At 38.2% G+C, this 21,944-nt stretch overlaps 1 protein-coding gene across 4 annotated transcripts in view; it reads left to right on the top strand.

Annotated features, from left to right (window-relative positions):
• The window catches only part of SBF2 (SET binding factor 2), a 463,684-nt gene that overhangs the window by 77,937 nt on the left and 363,803 nt on the right, over positions 1-21,944 (top strand). For 2 of the 4 annotated variants that reach the window (XM_070491087.1, XM_070491086.1), the window contains exons 2-3: positions 14,870-14,917; positions 15,068-15,153. In XM_070491087.1, coding sequence (XP_070347188.1) covers positions 14,870-14,917; positions 15,068-15,153 — 134 coding nt within the window. The remainder of the gene's footprint in view (positions 1-14,869; positions 14,918-15,067; positions 15,154-21,944) is intronic. The other 2 variants (XM_044753304.2, XM_044753303.2) reach the window with 1 other exon arrangement.

Genomic DNA, 21,944 nt, shown 5'->3' with positions numbered 1-21,944 from the left:
AACAGTGTATGAGGGTTCCTCTTTCTCCACAACCTCTCCAACATTTGTCACTCTTGGTTTTGGATGTTTTTGCCAATCTAACGGGTGTAAGGTGATATCTTAGTGTAGTTTTGATTTGCATTTCCCTGATGATTAGCGATGATGAACATCTTTTCATGTGTCTATTGGCCATATTGATATCTTCTTTTGAGAAATGTCTGTTCATGTCCTCTGCCCATTTTTTGATTGGGTTGTTTGTTTTTTTGTTGCTAATCTGTGTGAGTTCTTTGTATATTATGGAGATTAACCCTTTGTCAGATAAGTGGCTTGTAAATATTTTTTCCCAATTAGTGAGCTGTTTTTTTGTTTCAATCCTGTTTTCCCTTGCCTTGAAGAAGCTCTTTAGTCTGATGAAGTCCCATTTGTTTATTCTTTCTATTGTTTCCCTCAACTGAGGAGTTATAGTGTCCGAAAAGATTCTTTTGAAACTGATGTCAAAGAGTGTACTGCCTATATTCTCTTCCAAAGGACTTATTATCTCAGGCCTAATCTTTAGGTCTTTGATCCATTTTGAGTTTATTTTGGTGTGTGGTGAAAAAGAATGGTCAATTTTCAATCTTTTGCATGTAGCTGTCCAGTTTTCCCAGCACCATTTGTTGAAGAGACTTTCTTTTCTCCATTGTAGGCCCTCTGCTCCTTTGTCGAAGATTAGCTGTCCATAGATGTGTGGTTTTACCTCTGGGCTTTCAGTTCTGTTCCATTGATCTGTGGACCTGGTTTTGTACCAGTACCATGCTGTTTTGATCACTGTAGCTTTGTAGTATGTTTTGAAATCGGGGATTGTGATTTCGCCAGCTTTGTTTTTGCTCAGGATTGCTTTAGCAATTTGGGGTCTTTTCTTGCCCCATATGAATTTTAGGATTGTTTGTTCAACTTCTGTGAAGAATGGTCTTGGGATTCTGATTGGGATAGCATTGAATCTGTAGATTGCTTTAGGTAGTATGGACGTTTTAACTATGTTTATTCTTCCAATCCATGTGCAAGGAATGTCTTTCCATCTCTTTATGTCATCGTCAATTTCTTTCAAGAAAGTCTTGTAGTTTTCATTGTATAGATCCTTCACTTCCTTGGTTAAGTTTATCCCAAGGTATTTTATTCTTTTCGTTGCGATTGTGAATGGGATTGAGTTCTTGAGTTCTTTTTCTGTTAGTTCATTGTTAGTGTAAAGAAATGCTACTGATTTATGCACGTTAATTTTATACCCTGCTACTTTGCTGTAGTTGTTGATTATTTCTAATAGTTTTCCTATGGATTCTTTGGGGTTTTCTATATATAAGATCATGTCATCTGCAAACAACAAGAGTTTTACTTCTTCGTTACCTATTTGGATTCCTTTTATTTCTTTTTCCTGCCGAATTGCTCTGGCCAGCACCTCCAGTACTATGTTGAATAGGAGTGGTGAAAGTGGGCACCCTTGTCTTGTTCCTGTCCTCAGAGGGATGGCTTTCAGTTTTTGTCCATTGAGTATGATGTTGGCTGTGGGTCTGTCATATATGGCATTTATTATGTTGAGGTACTTTCCTTCTATACCCATTTTACTGAGGATTTTTATCATAAATGGGTGTTGGATCTTGTCGAATGCTTTCTCTGCATTTATTGAGATGATCATGTGGTTTTTGTTTTTCATTTTGTTAATGTAGTGTATCACGTTGATTGACTTGCGGATGTTGAACCATCCCTGTGTCCCTGGTATAAATCCCACTTGATCATGGTGTATAATCTTTTTGATGTATTGCTGTATTCGGTTTGCCAAAATTTTGTTGAGGATTTTTGCATCTATGTTCATCAGTGATATCGGCCTGTAGTTCTCCTTCTTTGTGTTGTCCTTGTCAGGTTTGGGGATCAGAGTGATGTTGGCTTCATAGAATGTGTTAGGGAGTTCTCCATCTTTCTCAATTTTCTGGAACAGTTTGAGGAGAATAGGTATTAAGTCTTTTTTGAATGTTTGGTAGAATTCTCCAGAGAAGCCGTCTGGTCCTTCACTCTTATTTTTGGGGAGGTTTTTGATTACCGTTTCTATTTCCTTACTTGTGATTGGCCTATTCAGATTCTCCATTTCTTCCTGATTCAGTTTGGGGAGATCGTAGGAGTCTAGGAATTTGTCCATTTCTTCCAGGTTGTTCAATTTGTTGGCATATAGTTTTTCATAGTATTCTCTTATGATCTCTTGTATTTCATTGGTATCTTGTGATTTCTCCTCTCTCATTCCTAATTTTATTAATTTGCGATTTCTCTCTTCTTTTCTTGGTGAGTCTGGCTAGGGGTTTGTCAATTTTGTTAATTCTTTCGAAGAACCAACTCTTTGTTTCATTGATCCTTTCTATTGTCTTTTTTGTTTCAATATCGTTTATTTCTGCTCTTATTTTTATTATTTCCCTCCTTCTACTGACTCTGGGCTTTGTTTGTTCTTCTTTTTCTAGTTCTGTTAGGTGTCGTTTGAGATTCCTTATGTGAGCTTTTTCTTGTTTAGTGAGGTGAGCCTGTATTGCGATGAATTTCCCTCTTAGGACTGCTTTTGCTGCATCCCAAATGATTTGGTATGTCGTGTTCTCATTTTCATTAGTCTCCAGATAAAATTTGATTTCTTCTTTAATTTCTTCAATGATCCATTGTTTGTTGAGAAGCGTGTTGTTTAGTCTCCACATTTTTGCACCTTTCTCTGCTTTTTTCTTGTAGTTGATTTCTAGTTTAATAGCATTATGATCAGAAAAGATGCTTGATATTATTTCAACTCTCTTGTATTTATTGATGTTTGCTGTGGTTCCCAAAATATGGTCAATCCTTGAGAATGTTCCATGTGCACTTGAGAAGAATGTGTAACCTGCTGTTTTTGGATGAAGTGTTCTATATATATCTATTAAGTCCATCTGGTCTAATTTTTCATTTAATTCTATTATTTCCTTGTTGATTTTCTGTCTGGATGTTCTGTCCATTGGTGTTAATGGTGTGTTGAGGTCCCCTACTATTATTGTATTGTTGTTGATGTCTTCTTTTAGTTCTATTAAGAGTTGCTTTACAAATTTTGGTGCTCCTGTGTTGGGTGCGTATATATTTATAAGTTTTATGTCTTCTTGGTGGAGAGTCCCTTTTATCATTATATACTGTCCCTCTTTATCTTTCTTTATCTGTTTTGCTTTGAAATCTACCTTGTCTGATATTAGTATAGCGACACCTGCTTTCTTTTGTTCATTATTAGCTTGGAGTATTGTTCTCCATCCCTTCACTCTGAGTCTGTGTTTGTCTTTGGGGCTGAGGTGTGTTTCCTGGGGGCAGCATATTGTTGGATCTTGTTCTTTGATCCATCCTGCCACTCTGTGTCTTTTGATTGGGGAGTTCAATCCATTTACATTTAGAGTGATTATTGAGATGTGGGGGCCTACCACTACCATTTTGTGTCTTGTTTCCGGTTTTCTTCAATTTCCTTTTTTTCTCATCCCATGGTTTAATCTGTTCTGATGTAGAGCTGCTACTCTCTGTTGTTGTCCTTCTACTTATCTCCTCTGCTCTTGGTTTTGTAGCCCCTTTCCTTTTTTGGATTTTTCAGGAATGAGGGTTTTCCTGAGGATTTCCTGTAGAGGAGGTTTTGTGGCAATGAACTCCCTTAATTTTTGTTTATCTGGGAAAGTTTTTATTTCTCCATCGTATTTGAAGGATATTTTCGCTGGGTAGAGAATTCTCGGCTGTAGATTTTTGTCCTTCAGATTTTTGAATATATCATTCCACTCTCTTCTAGCCTGTAAAGTTTCTGCTGAGAAATCTGCTGATAGCCTGATGGGGGTTCCTTTGTAGGTTAGTTTCTTTTGCCTGGCTGTCCTTAGTATTTTCTCCTTGTCGTTGACTTTTGCTAGCTTCACTACTATATGCCGTGGAGTTGGTCTTCTTGCATTGATAAAGTTTGGAGATCTATTGGCTTCTGTCACCTGAAGATCCATCTCTCTCACCAGATTTGGGAAGTTCTCAGCCATTATTTCTTTGAATAAAAGGGCTTTCTGCCCCTTTCTCCTTATCTTCTCCCTCTGGTATACCTATAATCCTTACGTTGCATCTCCTAATTGTGTCTGATAATTCTCGGAGAGTTTCTTCATTTCTTTTTAGTCTTGCTTCTCTCTCCTCCTCTGCCTGCAGCAATTCTATATTGCCATCTTCCAAATTGCTAATTCTTTCCTCCATATTATCGGCCCTACTGTTCAGAGCATCTAGATTTTTCTTAATCTCCTCTATTGTGTTCTTCATTTCCAATATTTCTGTTTGGTTCTTCTTTATCGTATCAAACTCTTTTGTGACATAGCTCCTGAACTCGTTGAGTTGTCGGTCCGAATTCTCTCTTAACTCAGTAAGTATTTTAATGATGGCTGTTTTGAAGTCATCATCATTTAGGTTATATATCTCATTTTCTTTGGGATTGTTTTCTGTGTATTTGTTACTTTCTTTCTGTTCTGGAGATTTAATGTATTTTTTCATATTGCTTGATGTTGTTGATTTGTGCCTCCGCATGGAGATAGAGTTTAGTGGCTCCTTTCACTTGTTTCAGCTGCTGCGGTGGGGGAGCAGCTATTTATACTGCACCAATCAGGAACCCTGTCCGCAGTTGCTAACTGGGCCTGGGCCCCTCCTCGTAGTCACAGTGGTCCTTTGGATTCCCTCCTCTGCCATGGGGGCCGTCACAGGGGGACTTCAGGCTGCTGGTGCCTACTTTTGCAGCCCACCTAGATGTGCTCCCTCCTTGGGGTCTGCAACGGTGTTATGGGCTTTTCCAGCGGCCAGGGGTGGGATCACTTATATTTGTCACTCCGTTGCTGTCGGCACCCACAAAATCTCACTTGTCCTCTATGGGTCGCAGGAGAGCTATTGGCATCTTCTACAGTCTGTGGTTAGTTCACCTAGCTATGCTGCTTTTGCCCTGGGGTCTTCCAGCCTTGTGGCTGCCAGCTGGGTGCTTTCTACTGCTGCTGTGCAGAGGCTTTCCCTAAGGCTGCTGTGAGCCTGTAGGGTTTCCCCCTAGGCTACGGAGCTGGGTCTCTGGAATTCCCCCCAGCCCCAGTCCTCTCCGAGATCTCCGGCAATCCCTAGCCCCACGGGGCCGGGCAACGGCAGCTGGGGGTCGCCCCGCCCTCTGGGATTCTCTCCGGGACTCTCCCGGAGCCGTGAATGCTGGGCGTGGCCCCTCTGCTAATGGCAGACAGAGAGTTTTGTTTGCTGCCCGGGCGGAACTCCGGAGCTTCCCCTCTGGGGCGCAGAGCCGGCCTTTGAAACTTCCCCCAGCCCCAGTCCTCTCCGAGGTCTCCGGCAATCCCTAGTCCCACGGGGCGGGCAACGGCAGCTGGGGGTCACCCCGCCCTCTGGGATTCTCTCCGGGACTTTCCCGGAGTTGAGAGCTGGGCGTGGCCCCTCCGCTAATGGCAGACAGAGAGTTTTGTCTGCTGCCCACCTCTGCCCATTTTTTAATTGGGTTGTCTTTTTGCTGTTGAGTTGTATGAGTACTTTATATATTTCGCATGTTAACCTCTTATCAGATACATGATTTGCAAATATTTTCTCCCATTTGGTAAGTTGCCTTTGCATTTTCTTTCTTTTTTTTTTTTAAAGACTGGCATCTGAGCTAACATCTGTTGCCAATATCCTTTTTTCTCCTTCTTCTCCCTAAAGCCCCGCAGTACATAGTTGTGTATTATCGTTGTAGGTACCCCTGGTTGTGCTACGTGGGATGCCTCCTCAGCATGGCTTGATGAGCGGTGCCATGTCTCTGCCCAGGATCCAAACTGGCAAAACCCTGGGCCGCCAAAGCGGAGCATGCGAACTTAACCACTCGGCCATGGGGTTACAGCCCCTACATTTTCTTGATGGTTTCCTTTACTGTGCAGATGCTTTTTAGTTTGATGCAGTCCCACTTGTTTATTTTTGCGTTTGTTGCCTTTGCTTTTTGTGTTAAATCCCAAAAATTGTCGTCAAGAATGTTGTCAAGAAGTTTGCTGCCTCTGTTTTCTTCTAGGAGTTTTATGGTTTCAGGTTTTATGTTGAGGTCTGTAATTCATATAATTCATTTTGTGTATGGTATAAGATGGTGGTCCAGTTTCATTCTGTTGCATGTGACTGTTCAGTTTTCCCAGCACCACTTATTAAATAGGCTATCCTTTCTCCATCGTGTATTCTTGGCTCCTTTGTTGCAAATGAATTGACCATATATGTGTAGGTTTATTTCTGGGCTCTCTATTCTGTTCCCTTGATCTATGTATCTGTTTTTATGCCAGGACCATACTGTTTTGATAAATTCCAGCTTTGTTCTTATATTTCAAGATTGCTTTGGCTATTTGGGGTCTTTTGTGATTCCATACAAATTTTAGGATTATTGTGTTCTATTTCTGTGAAAAACGCCATTGGAATTTTGATAGGGAATGCATTCAATCTGTATATTCCTTTGGGTAGTATGGACATTTTCACAATATTAATTCTTTTAATCCATGAGCATGGAATATCTTTCCATTTGTTTGTGTCGTCTTCAATATCTTTCATCAGTGTCTTATAATTTTCAGTGTACAGGTCTTTCGCTTCCTTGGTTAAATTTATTCCAAGGTATTTTATTCTTTTTGATGTAATTGTCAGTGGGATTGTTTTCTTAATTTTTGTTTTTGATAGTTCATTATTAGTGTGTAGAAACGCAACAGATTTTTGCATACTGATTTTGTATCCTGCAACTTTACTAAATTTATTGATTTGTCCTAATAGTTTTTTGGTGGAGTCTTTAGAGTTTTTTACATATAATGTCGTATTATCTGCAAATAGTGACAATTTTACTCCTTCCTCTTTGATTTGGATGCCTTCTATTTCTGTCCTTGCCTAATTGCTGTGGCTAGGGCTTCCAATACTAGGTTGAATAAAAGTGGGGAGAGTTGGTGTCTTTGAATTATTCTTGATCTTAGAGGAAACGTTTTCAGCTTTTCAACATTGAGTATGATGTTAGCTGTGGATTTGTCTTTATTTTTCTTTTTAAAGATTTTACTTTTTTCCTTTTTCTCCCCAAAGCCCTCCAGTACATAGTTGTAGATTCTTCGTTGTGGGTCCTTCTAGTTGTGGCATGTGGGACGCTGCCTCAGTGTGGTTTGATGAGGAGTGCCATGTCCGCGCCCAGGATTTGAACCAACGAAACACTGGATCGCCTGCAGCAGAGCGCGAGAACTTAACCACTCGGCCACGGGGCCAGCCCCTGTGCGTTTGTCTTATATGGCCTTTTTTATGTTGAGGTATGTTTCTTCTATACCCACTTTGTTGAGAATTTTTATCAGAAATGGATGTTGAGGGGCTGGCCCCGTGGCCGAGTGGTTAAGTTCGCCCGCTCCGCTGCAGGTGGCTCAGTGTTTCGTCAGTTCGAATCCTGGGCATGGACATGGCACTGCTCGTCGGGCCACGCTGAGATGGCGTCCCACATGCTACAACTAGAAGGACCCACAACTAAGAATATACAACTATGTACTGGGGGGCTTTGGGGAGAAAAAGGAAAAAAATAAAATTTAAAAAAACAAAAAAAGAAATGGATGTTGAGCAGACCTTCTAGACCTTCGTCTTATAGCTGAATGTTTGTACTTTTTCCAATCTCTTCCTGTTTCCCCCCACATCTCAGCATTGTGCTGAGTGAAACAAGCCAGACAGAGAAGGCAACTAAATACCCTTCAGTATTAATAGAGCTAAAGAAGCTTCTGCCTTTGCAAGTAATAATAATAAATTTAGTCTATTTGGTTTGTATATTTGCAATGTGTTAGCCAGTCAGAAAGTCCATACTTAGATTCACACAGTTATTCATGACTACTTTTATTGTATTAAATGTGGAATGAATATAAAGTTTGCTAAGTGTATACAGTCATGTGTCACTTAACGACAGGGATATGTTCTGAGAAATGTATCGTTAGGTGATTTCAACATTGTACAAACGTCATAGCGTGTACTGATGGGGAACAAAGTTTGCCACCCCAAAATGTGTCTACTTAACATGAGGATTATTTTAGGCTAATTATTTTTAAGAAATAAAAGTCTCAAAGTTTTTCTTGTTACTGTCCCCCTCACTGCCTAAAAGAATTCAGATTAAAAAAACCTGTCTCAGGAAGCAAGCTATCACCTTAGCATAACATGAACTAGACAGGGAGGAACCTAGAAAAGTCTGTTTGTTGGGCTCCCCTCTCTGTTCTGCTTCTGTGTGCCCAAACACTTGTTTTCCAAATGTTTGCTTCTTTTCACCTATCTGTGAATTGCCTTATTTCCCTTTAAATTCCCTGACTCTCCCTATCCCCAACATCTTCTTTTGTCGTTAGCTGGGAGTGATATTTAAGCTGAGGGCTTTGGCTATTTTGGTGAGTTACTTGATTTTCCTGGGTTTCTTCCATGTATACATGTTAATAAACTTTTGTTTTTCTCCTATTAATCTGTCTCATGTTAATTTAATTCTTAGACCAGCTGGAAGAACCTACAAGGGTAGAGGAAAATTTCTTTCTCCCCTACAGTACTTACACAAACCTAGATGGTATAGCCTACTACACACCTAGGCTGTATGGTACTAATCTTATGGGACCACTGTTGAATTGTTACCACCCAAGGAGGGGTCGTCTGCTTGCTGCAAGATACCCCAATAGTCAGGAGGCAGGGTGGTAGGAGAGAAAGGACTTTATTACAGCTCGCTAGCAAGAGGGAAGATGGCCAACTCATGTCTGAAAGAACCATCTCACAGAACAAAGACTACAGGCCAGTTATATATGGGGCTATTCTCCAGGTGGGGGTGGTGGCTGATCTCTGGGTGGGGACAGACATCTGGTCCCAGTTCCTGATAGTCCTTTGTTTGGAATGAAGCAACAGCCCTATCCCCTGATCTTTTAGTTGTCATTGATGATGGCTATCAGCATAGGCTCTCTGCCTGGGGGTCATCACATTCCTAAGGAACTCAAAAGAACAAAGTTATCATCTTAAAGCAGCTGGGAAGGACCACAAAATCTACAGAGCATGTCTGGGCTAGTTAGAGGTCATTTAAAGTTACAATATGGTTTCCTTTCTATAATATGGCTTGCCTTATGTTAACCTTGTGTTGAGCCAGTATCAGTATATGTGGTCTTCCATTGTCTGAAACGTTTTTATACAGCACATCACTGTAAATCATCTAAAATAAAAAGTCGCTGTGAGATGTCATCACGCATGCATCACGCGCTTTTAGACAACTTTGAATTTCTTTTTAAAACATGAAAGAACGTCTGCTTTTAAGATTTTTCTTTTGGATATTCATTACTTGTTATTTTATTTGGGTTTTCAAAAGCTTACAGTTCTCATCATTGTACTTAAATGATGCTGCTCTTTTGTCAAAATAGAGAAAAGAAATATCCCTATTCCAAAATGTGGAATTTTTCAGGTTTTCTGTTCCTGGTTTTGTTAGACTCATCACCCGATTTCCAAACAATATTGTTTTCTTTCCTAATCTTTGCTCTGTTGTTATACTGTGCTTACATCTGCCCTTTTAGTTGCCTTTCAAGAACCTCAATTCAAGTCCTAAATATTGTCACAGCATGTTTTATCTTTCTCACCTTGGCACCTAATACAAGGCCTGGCATAGTGTTATTGTTGAATAAACACATTACTGTAGTAGTCTACTTGTCAGGTTTTCTGGATTTGTCCTCTTATCATTCTGCCTAGTTTTGGAGACCACAAAAACTGGTAGCTTATATTAAAACTCCAGTTATGATCATTTCTTTTAGTCCTTCTGACTAAATCTCGTTTTTATGTGATTGTTTCCAGACCCTTCTCCAGTTTGAAAGAACTTAATCTACCAGGGTGCTTCTTACAGTGTCTTCTAATTTGGACTCTTCAGTGAAAAGGAGTACAGACCCGTTCTAGCTTACAAGGGCGGAAGATCGTGAGAATGCCTCAGAAGTTTGATGACAGATGCTGCAGTGCTGCGAGTTTACTGGGCTTAGAACTTAGACAGCTGCACAGCCTTCCTCTGGGGCATCTCTGCTTCTTTCTACATGTCTGTACTGTTAACCTGTTTCTACGGCAAGTCTCTACCTAGAGTTTCTGCTGTTCCATAAGTGGTTTTACACATTACCCGCTCTGGTTGTCTGAGGTTTCTTCACATCATAGCGAGTCTTGATACATCTTTTTGGCTGCTTTAGTCTCTCATTTTCTTCTGTGTAAAATTCCCCAGCAGAGGACTTTGATTTGTCTAGGATACTTTTTACAGCCAGTCACTCTGGTCATAAGTTGCTTGTCAGTTTATAGATGCCCTTGCCCACCTAATAGTCCCATTTATTTATTCAATGAGTATTTTATCATCTAAAATATACCAGGAATTGTAGTATATATTTGGTGTATCTAGTATATACCAGGATTTGTGGTATGTAAGTGCCGGGGATACATCAGTAAACAAAGCAGGCCGAAAAATAATTGTTTTCATTCTAGTCAGGTCAGACAGACAGGTAACAGTAAATGTAATAACCAAATGAATGATTTGGTAATTTCCCTCTGGCTAATGAGAGGAATGGTAGGATTGTTTGCCCCTGAACCTGACTGCTGTCCTTCCTTGAACTGTGGGTGATGCCATTTTCAGTAGTAGATGTGAGCAGATGGACAGCATAAAACTAGTATAGATAACCTCTGATATATTTGTTTAGATAAACATATCATAGAAGAAGATTTAGTGGATTATGTATTAGAGTAGCATTTCTCAAAGTTCAGAGCCTGTGTTAAACCAAGCAGTATATACTTTGTACATCTATACGCTGAGCACACACAGAAGGCACTCACATAATTTTTGCCAATTGCTGCAATCAGTAAATATCAAGCATCCTGTTTTGGGTAGAGCAGAGTGTTAAATTTCTCCACCTGATTAACCTCTACTCATTCTTCAGTTCTTCTGCAGAGTACTTCTTCCTCATATCTACTGGCAACTCCACACCAAAGCATACTGGTTAGCAACCCCGGAGAATACTGTTTGACTCTTCTGGGGTCATTGGCCAAGGCTAGAGCAGTCACTTTGGCAGGGGCCTGATGGATGGTTGTATCATCCTAGGTCACTTGCTAATCCTTATGCTTGCGCTGGGTAGCCTGACAGCCCTACCAAGACCCAAGGGAAAGTGAGTTACCAAACATAAAGGAGGGAAAAGGATGCCTGACCAGGCCAGTATTTCCTCACCCTTCCTAAATTTGTTTTGGGCAGTTTGTCTAGCATATATATATATTTCAAAGATAGACATTTGCACATATACTGGTGTCCTGCTGACAGTCCCCTTTTTTATATCTGAACTCCATTTGGTCATCATATTTCTTGATTTTGTGATGGGGTGGGAGAGTAGGGGCTGGGAGGAAAAACGTGAGGGCACTGACTAATAACCACCCCCTCCTTTTCCAAATTTAGCTAAGTACAATGCAGTGGACAATCACAATTTTGTCTGCCTACCACCTCTCCTTTCTAGGAAGTGGTCCCCTTTCTTTTGAGGAATTTCTCCCCCTCCCTACCCAGTCACCCAGCCTCATTTAATATGTAGTACAGATAGGAGCTGCTACTCGGATTGACATGACCTACTTCACCTCTGGACATTGTAGACATCTAACTCTAAAAAAGTCTTACCTCACTGTAACTTGCTTTTCAGTGCAAAATATCATCTTCTCAGCATTCTTTTCCTTTTTTTTTTTTTTGAGGAGGATTAGCCCTGAGCTAACTGCTGCCAATCCTCCTCTTTTTGCTGAGGAAGACTGGCCCTGAGCAAACATCCATGCCCATCTTCCTCTGCTTTATATGTGGGATGCCTACTACAGCATGGCGTGCCAAGTGGTGCCATGTCTGCACCCGGAATCTGAACTGGGAAACCCCGGGCCGCCGAAGCGGAATGTGTGCACTTAACCACTGTGCCACCAGGCCGGCCCCTCAGCATTCTTAAATACGACCAGTACAGTCTTTAAGAATGGTTATCGGATAGAATAGATAAACTTGGAAAATAAGTTTAAACATTCAGACTGAACACTTAAAAATAAGGAAACAAGAATCAGAAAATGTTTGTTTACTTTTTAAAAGTAGGATACTTTCAGAAGTTCCACAAAAGCTGTTAGCTGCAGCAATTTATGTATTTTATATTTGGAACCAAGTTATTGTAGCTCTTTCCACATTTTATTTGCATTGGAGTAATCACTTTACCATTTTTATTTTTGCCGCTTTCTAACCTAATTTTCACTTTCAAATAGCGTTATCATCTAACTGAAAGTCTTATCACTCATGAATCATTTCTCTGTGCATTTATAAATGTTATGTCAGCGTTTCAAACTAAGTTTTCATGTTATTGAAACACTGCTTATCATTGTGAAGTCAGTAAATAATATGTTGCTTCTAAAGAACTTTTGAAAGTTATGCTCCTGCCTAAGAGAAATTTTTCATCTCTCAAATTGGTGGTAATTAAAACAAACAAATTTTTAAAATAACAATTGTTGGTAAAGATGTAGTGACAATGCCAGTCTCATTCTTACACACAGAATGTAAAAAAACTGTTAAATGTTTTCTGGTGGGCCCTTTGGCTTTGTGTGAGTCTTTAAAATTTTGATACTCTTTGACCCAGTAGTTATATATCTAAGAATTTCTCTTAAGAAAAGTGAGATGAGGATAAAGATTTACATAGAAAGATGCTTTTTTATAGCATTATTTATAATAGTGAGAAACTAGAAAATGTACTTACAGGATTAAAGACCATTGTAAAATATTGCTAATAAACCAATATATAAAGTTAAATTTAGTATGATCTCAGTTCTGTAGGAAAAAATACATGCGTACAAAAAAGCCTAGGATAAAATAGTCCAAAATGTTAACAGTAATTGTCTGCAGGTGTGGGATTATCGATGCTTTTTTCTTTTTTTTTTTAAGATTGGCACCTGAGCTAACAACTGTTGCCAATCTTTTTTTTTTTTCTGCGTTTTCTCCCCAAATCCCCCAAGTACATAGTTGTATATATTAGTTGTAGGTCCCTCTGGTTGTGGCATGTGGGATGCCACCTCAACATGGCCTGACCAACAGTGCCATGTCCGTGCCCAGGATCTGAACCGGCAAAACCCTGGGCCGCCGAAGCAGACTGGGTGAACTTAAGCAGTTGGCCATGGGGCCAGCCCCTGATTTCTTCTTTATATTTTTATGTATTTAAAAAATTTTCTGCAGTTAGCTTTTATTATTTTTATAATTAGTAAAAATGAATATGATAAAATATTTTTTGAACCATAATACATTAGGTATGACTTTCAGAACTGAAGAAACAATTTAGGGACACCTGGTTAAATATGATGAGATAAATAACATACATTTATCTCTGTTTAAAAAGACAGGGAGATGTAATCTTAAAACAGTTTCTTTCAATATTAATAAATTTATTAAAATAAACATTTAACTCATTATGAACTAAGTGTCCAGCATTCAGATACAGGCTGCTTGGGGATACAAAGATGTTACTGAAAGAAAGAAAAAGCCTGCTGTCATTAGTTTTAGAAGGTTTTCCTTGATTGCCTCTGCTAGGTTAGGTTCCCTTCTATCATTGTACTTACCATTATATACTGAAATTATCAGTTCATTTGTCTGTTTCTTATTAGATGGTGAGTTCCTTGAGGATAGGGGCCCTGTCTTTTTCATTTGTGTGTCTCTAGTACCTAGCAATTTGTTGAATTAACTCTGCTTGGGATGTCAGAGGTGGTGATACTTGAGGTAGATTTTGAAAAATGAGTGCCTGTCATAAACCACTTTTAGTTTAGTTTACTTTTAATGAAACCCTTCATTCCCCTATAATGATGGATATATGAGGAGTTACTTTATTGCAGCAACTGTTCATTTTAATTGAGAATGTTTTTATTTTATTTTGCCTTTTTCAAAAGTGACCTTAGTTTTAGAACACAGACTAGTTGGTCAGTAAAACAACTTTAACTTTCCATTTGTCTTTTAAAGGTAAAAATTTGGCCATAAAGTGATTGAAGGTTAGGTGAAGGGCAAAGGGGAAATTGAATTCACAGGGATGAGGGTGAGAGATGATAGTGGATGATTTTTTAAAATGTGTATTAACAAACTGAATCAGGTGTTAAAGGCTTTCTTAAGTTACATGTACAAATAATCAGAATGATGTTGCTTTCACTTCAAAGTGAGCTGGGACAACATGCAGCATATGCAAGCGCATGAAGCTCTTTAAAAAGTATGGCAAAAATCAATTTAGATCTAACATGTTTTTCATCCTCAAGTTATTCACAGATTACATCCTGATTTTCAATTGTAAGTTGATCATTCCTTAGTATCATAGGATAATTTTATAACAACAATGATACAGACCAGTGATTTTCAACCAGGAACAGTTTTGCCCCTGCCGGAATAACATTTGGCAATGTCTGGAGACATTTTGGTTATAACAACTTGACGATGGTGGGGTGCTACTAGCATGTAGTGGGTTGAGCTAACGATTGTTGCTAATCAAGCTACAATGCACAGGACAACCCCCCTCTCACCTCCCAACAAAGCACAAAGAATTGTCCAGCCCAAAATGTCAATAGTGCTGATGTTGAAAAACCTTGCATATACAATGGTCAACTTCCGAGGCCACTCTAAAAAGTCTTTATTTTACCTGTAACAGTGCTTATAATCCTTAACTGAAGCTTAGTACTAACATTTGTCACTTAAAATATTACTTTGACTCCATAGAAAAGTTCTTTTTAAGTTTTAACTTGAGATAATGAGAAGATTGCTTTCTTTATTGGGAACAAAGGACAGTTACTCCCATGGTGTGTTAGAGACTAGATTTCAGTGCCTCTGTCTGTTTTTCTTAGCTTTTCATATTGTCACTCTTTTCAGAGTCTGTAGGATGGGGATTGCCTGTCGTTTTGGTGTTATGTTTAAAAGGTAAATACTTTCATGCCTTTTAAAACTTGAAAATGTTTAGTCAGTATGTCAATTTATTCAACAAATACTCATTTAGAAATAAGTATTAATATAGTGAGTATTCAGGTTTTTTAGTACTGTATAACCAGTTCACTTTGATTTTATTAATAGGGTCAGGAGCAGGTCTGGGGAAAATAATCCAGAGATTTCCACTGAAGGACTGGGATGATACACCTTTTCCACAGGGAATTGAATTGGTAAGTTGGTGTTGCATTATTGTGCTTTTAGAGTGGTATTTTTCTTTTTATGTTATGTTTATGGTTATATTTATGTTATAGTTACTGTTAAATAATTTTGTGATTTAACTATAACGTTACTAGAAATAATGTCCTCCCAAGTACAGTAATCTTTGAATATATTGATTCTAGAAGGTCTGTTTTGCTCTTCTGTTTCCCACTTAATCTTCTCTCTAATATTAAAGATGAAATTGATGATCTTTATGTACTTGGAAGATGAAAAATTCCTCTAATTCTTTAGTCAAGATCTTAGCCTAGTAGCTTCAGTGATAGTGTGTCACTAAAGAAATATTAGATTTTTTTCTGAAAATTTTCAGGTTATTGTATTAGTGAAAACTAAACCAAAAACAGTCAAAGTGATGAGTCATGGTTTGACTTTGGTCTTAAAATCACAAATCTGAATTCTTTGTTGTTAGCTGTAGGATCTGTAGGACACTTTGTAATAGTGCAATTCAACTGCTTTATTTTTGTCAGTCATTTCAAAGAAATTTAATGGTTGAGCATAGTTTGTGATGGCCTGGACATTGTATCTGTTGGTGGATTGATGATGGTAAAATGAGGGACTGGAAAGATGATCACTAAAGTATTTTGCAATATGACTATAAAGTTTGGTTCTCAAACATACTAGTGTGTGCGTGAGTGTGTGTGTATATTTATTTATATTGTGTGTGTGTATATATATCCACACATATGAGAAGTGTTGTTCAAAGCAGTTCTCATGGAGAGAACATTTGGTCTAATATGATAGTGAAGAGTGCAGGCTCTGGAGGAGGCTTCCTGGGTCGCAGTCCCAGCTCCGTGGTATGACTTTTGACAAGTTACTTAACTTCTTTGAGCTGCAGAGTCCGTCTGTACAATGAGGATAATGACAATACTAATCTCATGGGGTTGTTGTAAAGATAAAATGGGGGAAAAAATACATGTAAAATGCTTAGCTCCATGTCTTCCACAGGATAAGTTCTCAATAAATGAGATAGCTAGTTGATTATTCTTATTGTCGTTGTTGCTGTTCAACATCTTGCAGCACCTCCCCCAGAGGAGGAATTGTTCGTTCTTTTATTAGCATGGATCAGAAGTATCCATTAGGAATAAAACTGATGTTGAAAATTGTGAATTTTCTCACTCTAGCTAATAACTATTGATTTCTGCTTCTCTGAGAATAAAAGATACATTGCAGAATGCTTAATTTTAATTGCTATAATCCAGCTGTGTAAAGAAGACTGTGGGTTCTGTAGACCCACAGGGACGGTAAATTTTGAATTTTGGTATTAAAAATGGGAGAAGTCAGCCACTATGGAAAACAGTATGGAGATTTCTCAAAAAGTTAAAAATAGAAATACCTTATGACCCAGCCATCCCACTACTGGGCATCTATCCTAACAACCTGAAATCAGAAATCCCAAGAGTCCTTTGCACCCCTATGTTCATCGCAGCATTATTTACAATAGCCAAGACGTGGAACCAACCTAAATGCCCAGAAACTGATGATTGGATAAAGAAGATATGGTATATATACACAATGGAATACTACTCAGCCATAAAAAAGGACAAAATTGGTCCATTTGCAGCAACATGGATGAACCTCGAGGGTATTATGTTAAGCAAAATAAGCCAGACAGAGAAAGACGAACTCTATATGACTCCACTCATAGGTGGAAGATAACATATAGACAAGGAGAACTGATCGGTGGTTACCAGGGAAAAGGAGGGGTGTGGGGAGGGCACAAGGGTGAAGTGGTGTACCCACAACAAGACTAACAATAATGTACAACTGAAATCTCACAAGGCTGTAACCTATCGTAATCTTAATAAAAAAAAAAATGGGAGAAGAATGCGAGGATCCAAGAAAAGTAACTTTTTGGAGAGCCTTTGGATTCCTTTCTCTTCTCCCCCACATACCTGCAAGTACTAGTAATTGGCCTTATGGTGTGAATACACAGCTATTTGTACTATTAAAGCCTTTAAACCCTGTTTCAGCGTCCTTTTAGTGTTGAATGAAGGAGGACGATTTTGGTGCTGGGGACATTGTAGAACTTTTTGTGAACTCCTGTCTTCCCTCCCATCAGAGTGTGGAGGGATGTAAACTGTAGCAATTTGACAATAGGAACAGTGAACCACCTTCATAATTTCAAGAACAACAGAGGTTATTGGCGCAGGGAGAGATCATGATTTGGCACCAGCTGTTTAGCCGTGACTGAAAAGGGATAAGGTTTGTGATTTGAAAGCCAAGGGCTTAGATACTGTGATGCCTCTGATGTTTTTCCAATAGTGAAGGAGAAACACATAGTGATTTTACTACTTAGTGAATGGTTTATTTTCTTTGTTTGACAACATTCCCATGTTCAAGTGCTGACATGTCTCTCCAATAACATGTAGAGTCAAGTGCTGCTCAATTAGTAAAATGGAGGTGCCAAGAGGTAGACAGAATTTTTCCTCACCTAAGATTTTCCTAGATGAGTTTTTGACGGATTCTGAGCAAAACATTTCAAGATTTTTTGAGCTAGATTAATGTGTAAAGAATATCTGATCTGTGGGATTATGTTGGAAATTTTCTTTTCCTTTAACTTTTCTGTAATTGATAGCAGTTTTGATCCTCTAATGTCTATTGTGCTTTGTCAAATACAAAATAAATTTGTTTATCTAACATCTATCAAAGCCCATTTTTTAAACATAATAGTATCATTAATTGTTAAATTTTTGTTGTCTTTTTATTATTGATTGCTTTGTGCTATATTTCATGTATTAGAGATGTGCAAGTATCGTGCATATGAACAGCAATAACTTGGATAACTGTGAAATACTGTGTAATCTAGAGTAACTCCTGTAGCTTCGAGACCAGAGATAGGCCTAATAAGATTTTAGTCTAATTGAAGGTGATCTGGCCCAGTCCCTAAGTGGTTTGTTGATTCCAGAGTGGTAGTGACCCTTTTCTGTTGATTTACAGGGAAAAAACATCTAACTCCTTCTAAGGTAGTGGAACAACCTTTAGCATATAATGTTAATGTAATAGGTAACAGTTGTATAGGCTTGATAGGCTAGGATGAACTCACATAAATTGGATGATTGGTGGTAGTGTATCTTATTTGCAGATAAGTAAACTGAGGATTAGGAAGTTTACACAATTTCAGAAAGGTCTAATAGCTAAAATGCAGTAGAGCTAGGATTCAAACCCAGGTCTTTTGACTCTTTTTTTTTTTTTTTTTGAGGAAGATCAGCCCTGAACTAACATCTGCTGCCAATCCTCCTCTTTTTGCTGAGGAAGACTGGCCCTGAGCTAACATCCGTGCTCATCTTCCTCTACTTTATCTGTGGGACACCTACCGCAGCGTGGCTTGCCAAGCAGTGCCTTGTCTGCCCCCAGGATCTGAACTGGTAAACCCTGGGCCACCGAAGCAGAACGTGCACACTTAACTGCTGCGCCACTGGGCTGGCCCCTTAACTCTTAGTCTCAGCCAAGATCTGAGAACATTCTGAGAGTGACACTTTTAAGCTATGGTTATCATTTGTATTTTAGTGTAAATGCAGGATCTGAAAACGGAGTTCTATAATTTGGAAGCACTGAGGTTCAGAAATATTAAAAGAATGCTGTGTTATTGAATAGAAACCAACTTTACGTATTTATTTTATGTGAGGGCAAATCTGGCTTTAGAGCATAATATTATATTGAAATTACTTTCTGTTGGCCATGTCTCCTTCCCAGACAGCATATATTTGATGTATTTAATTTCTAAATGAAAGATAATTGTATTCATCCTAAAGACTAAACTTTATGACTTGTAGGAAAGGATTTTAGGCATTCATTCACTAATAAGTCAAATCCAAAATTTAATTTAGAGGATGCTGAATTTATTCTTTCTGTTTTTATGTAAAGAAATTGCCTTCTTTTTTTTTATTCTATTGAAAAATGCTGAACTTTAATTTGGATGGATTTTAAAAATAAAAATATGAAAATAAGCTAAACCAAACATAATGACTGCTTTTCCAATTCTGGGATATTTTTATGTTTTTCTTGTGCTTTTTAGGCATACATGGAAACCACAGACAGTCATATAAATAAAGTTTCAGTTAATTTTAGTGACAATATTTCAAAGAAAGTTTAAGAATTGTTTTGCAGAGGCATTCTATGGCTAACAGTCTATTTCTGATTATGGGAACAAATGTTTTTATTGGCTAGATTTTGGACATGAGCAAAATAGTATTGTTTTGGCACTAGCTCTTTTTAAAGATGCTCTGTCTCAGAAGTGAATCTTTTTTATATCATAATTCAAGAAATGTGCCGTAATCTTTTCTAGGGAACCTGCACTGAGGCATTTGTAGGTCCATCTAATTCTTTTAGAAGACTTAAAGTGCTGTGATAAAAAAATGTTGTGGCTTGAGTAAAAGAGGAATAAACATTTAGTTAGAATTTCTAAATTTGAGGTTCTTAAGAAATTAATACTTTTATTTAAATTGTAGACTACTGATTTGACCGTCTTCAATATGAATCCAGTTTTCTATAATTATAAGTGTAGATTGGGGAGAAGAGGAAAAAAAATCTTATATTCAACATTCTGCAGTTTTAGTATAGGAGAAGTAGCCATAATATGGGATGCTATTTGAGGGCAGAGAAGTAAGTCTAATGCTTTAATTCTTTACGCTATTTAGAATGTCTTGAATACAACCATCTGACCTAGCTATAAATACCGTTTGGTCAGGAAACTGAGTGTAGAAAGGATGGTAGAGAATTTTCTCCCCTCTTTGTAGAGGAATATTCAGGAAAGGAGAATGAGAAAGGTAGTGAACATATTGGATGACAGAATCAGGGTTCACAAAGATTTTAAAAGGCTGGAGTTACAGGTCCTTTATCTAAGAAGATGAAATATACTAGCTAGAAATGTAGGTTCCTGCATGTGAGTATAAAAAGCCAGCTGTGTAAGTAATTATTTAGAATAAAGATAGGCAAGGTAATTTGCCAGCTAGAAAGATTTGAGAAATATAAGAATACAGCTAAAAATAAGTATATAATTATAAAAGATACCTATGGAAGATAATATAGGTAACATCTAACGCCTCTGTACTGAGGTAGGGTGCTTGGTGATGAATTCAGTTTTAAAGATGGTTAAAGGACGTGTGGAAGGACTCTTGATTTTGCGTAGAGCTGAGGCTGAACATATAAGAATACTGCTATGAAGTATGAAGATGTGGCTTTTAAAACATACTAAGTACAACAAAAAGGACTTTTTAAGTTATGTTCACACCAAAGCAAGTGGATATAGATGGGATTTAAGCTGGAAAGTGGTGGTTTGAGCTCATGTTTTTGTTTCCTACTCCATACAGTTGTCCCTTTGAAGTAATAAAACCACATGGCAGGTTGGAACCTGCTGGAGTCTAGAGGGTGCATCTGAGATAGTAGATTCTCTCAACATCTCTGAGATGGAGTATCATCAATCTTGGTCTTATTCTTCTCACGTTCCTCCGTGCTCACCAAAGTCGTTTGTTATCCTGTGTCTTTCAGTTAATTACACTTCTGCTTATTTTGCTAATGCATTGAAAGCCTCAGTTGTGCTAGAGAATCTCCACCTACCAGTCTCCATGGTCTCCTCCTTAAGCACTGCTTTCAGAACCATCTTAGACAAGTTTGCTTGCCATGCTGGAGTTCTGCTACATCTGATGCTTTGAGGTGGTAAAGAACTTCCTGAGGAAGATGTAGAACTACACAGCCTAACCTACTGCAAATTCGTGCTGTTTGCAAGTAGCCTGGCCCCCTTTACCACGTGGAAGACTGCTACTCATCTCTCATGTAATTGTCTATCACCTCACTGCTATGGGTTGTTCTACGCTTCTTAACTTCTAGTTCCTTTTTCTACTCTTTCATTTATCCCAAGTATCCTTAATATCAGTTAAAAAAATCTTTTCTCGACTGTATCTCTTTTATCTATTATCCTATTTCTTCTTCATTATAAAATGTTCCAAATGATCCTTTTTCATTTGCTATCTCCATTTCTTTAAGGGTCTAGTGTGGTACAGTGGAAAGAAATGGTATCTAGAATTTTAAAACCTTGAGCAAAGTTAACTTACCCATTCTGATAATATTACTTTTCTTATAGGATGATTATCAGGTGATTATTAATATTTTAATAAACTATAGTGTTGATTTCTTGCTATCCACTCTCATCTCATACACCCGTCTCACCCACATCTCAGGTTTATTCTGAAGTATAGTTTATTTCCTTCCCATTCCGAAGTTGCAAAGTTGATGTTTATTAATATTTTCTGAATTCATTAATGTAATATTAGCTATTATAATAGCTCTGTAGATGAACCTTAGTGGCTAGCATGATAGGAGTTCTTTTCTTCTTACTTGCATAAAGTCTAATTAGTGGCAGTGGGGTTTGCCGTCTTCAAAGTGTGCTTCTCATGGTCATCTTGGGCATCAATATTCAGTTGACAGAGTAGTAAGAGAAAGCATGTAGGATAGTAAAGATGGGTTTTATGGGGTAGGGCTGGGAGGCTGTATACATCACTTCTGTTTTATTCCGTTTATCAGGAGTTAGTTGTATAGCCACAGTTAACTGTAAGAGGAATTTGGCAAATAAAGCCTAGATGCGTGCCTAGGAGAAGAGTGCAGCAGATTTAGTGAACAACTACCTTTCCTCTGCCACAGTATTCTTGCTGACTTCAAAGATCCTTTCCTTTATCTTAATTCTTCTTGACCACTTTATTTTTAGACATCACTAATTCAGTCTTTGTAGTATAATGAAAAATGAATATTT

Source organism: Equus asinus, chromosome 20 (assembly GCF_041296235.1).
Source record: "Equus asinus isolate D_3611 breed Donkey chromosome 20, EquAss-T2T_v2, whole genome shotgun sequence".
NCBI lineage: Eukaryota > Metazoa > Chordata > Mammalia > Perissodactyla > Equidae > Equus > Equus asinus.
This window is presented reverse-complemented; position numbering and strand designations above follow the sequence as displayed.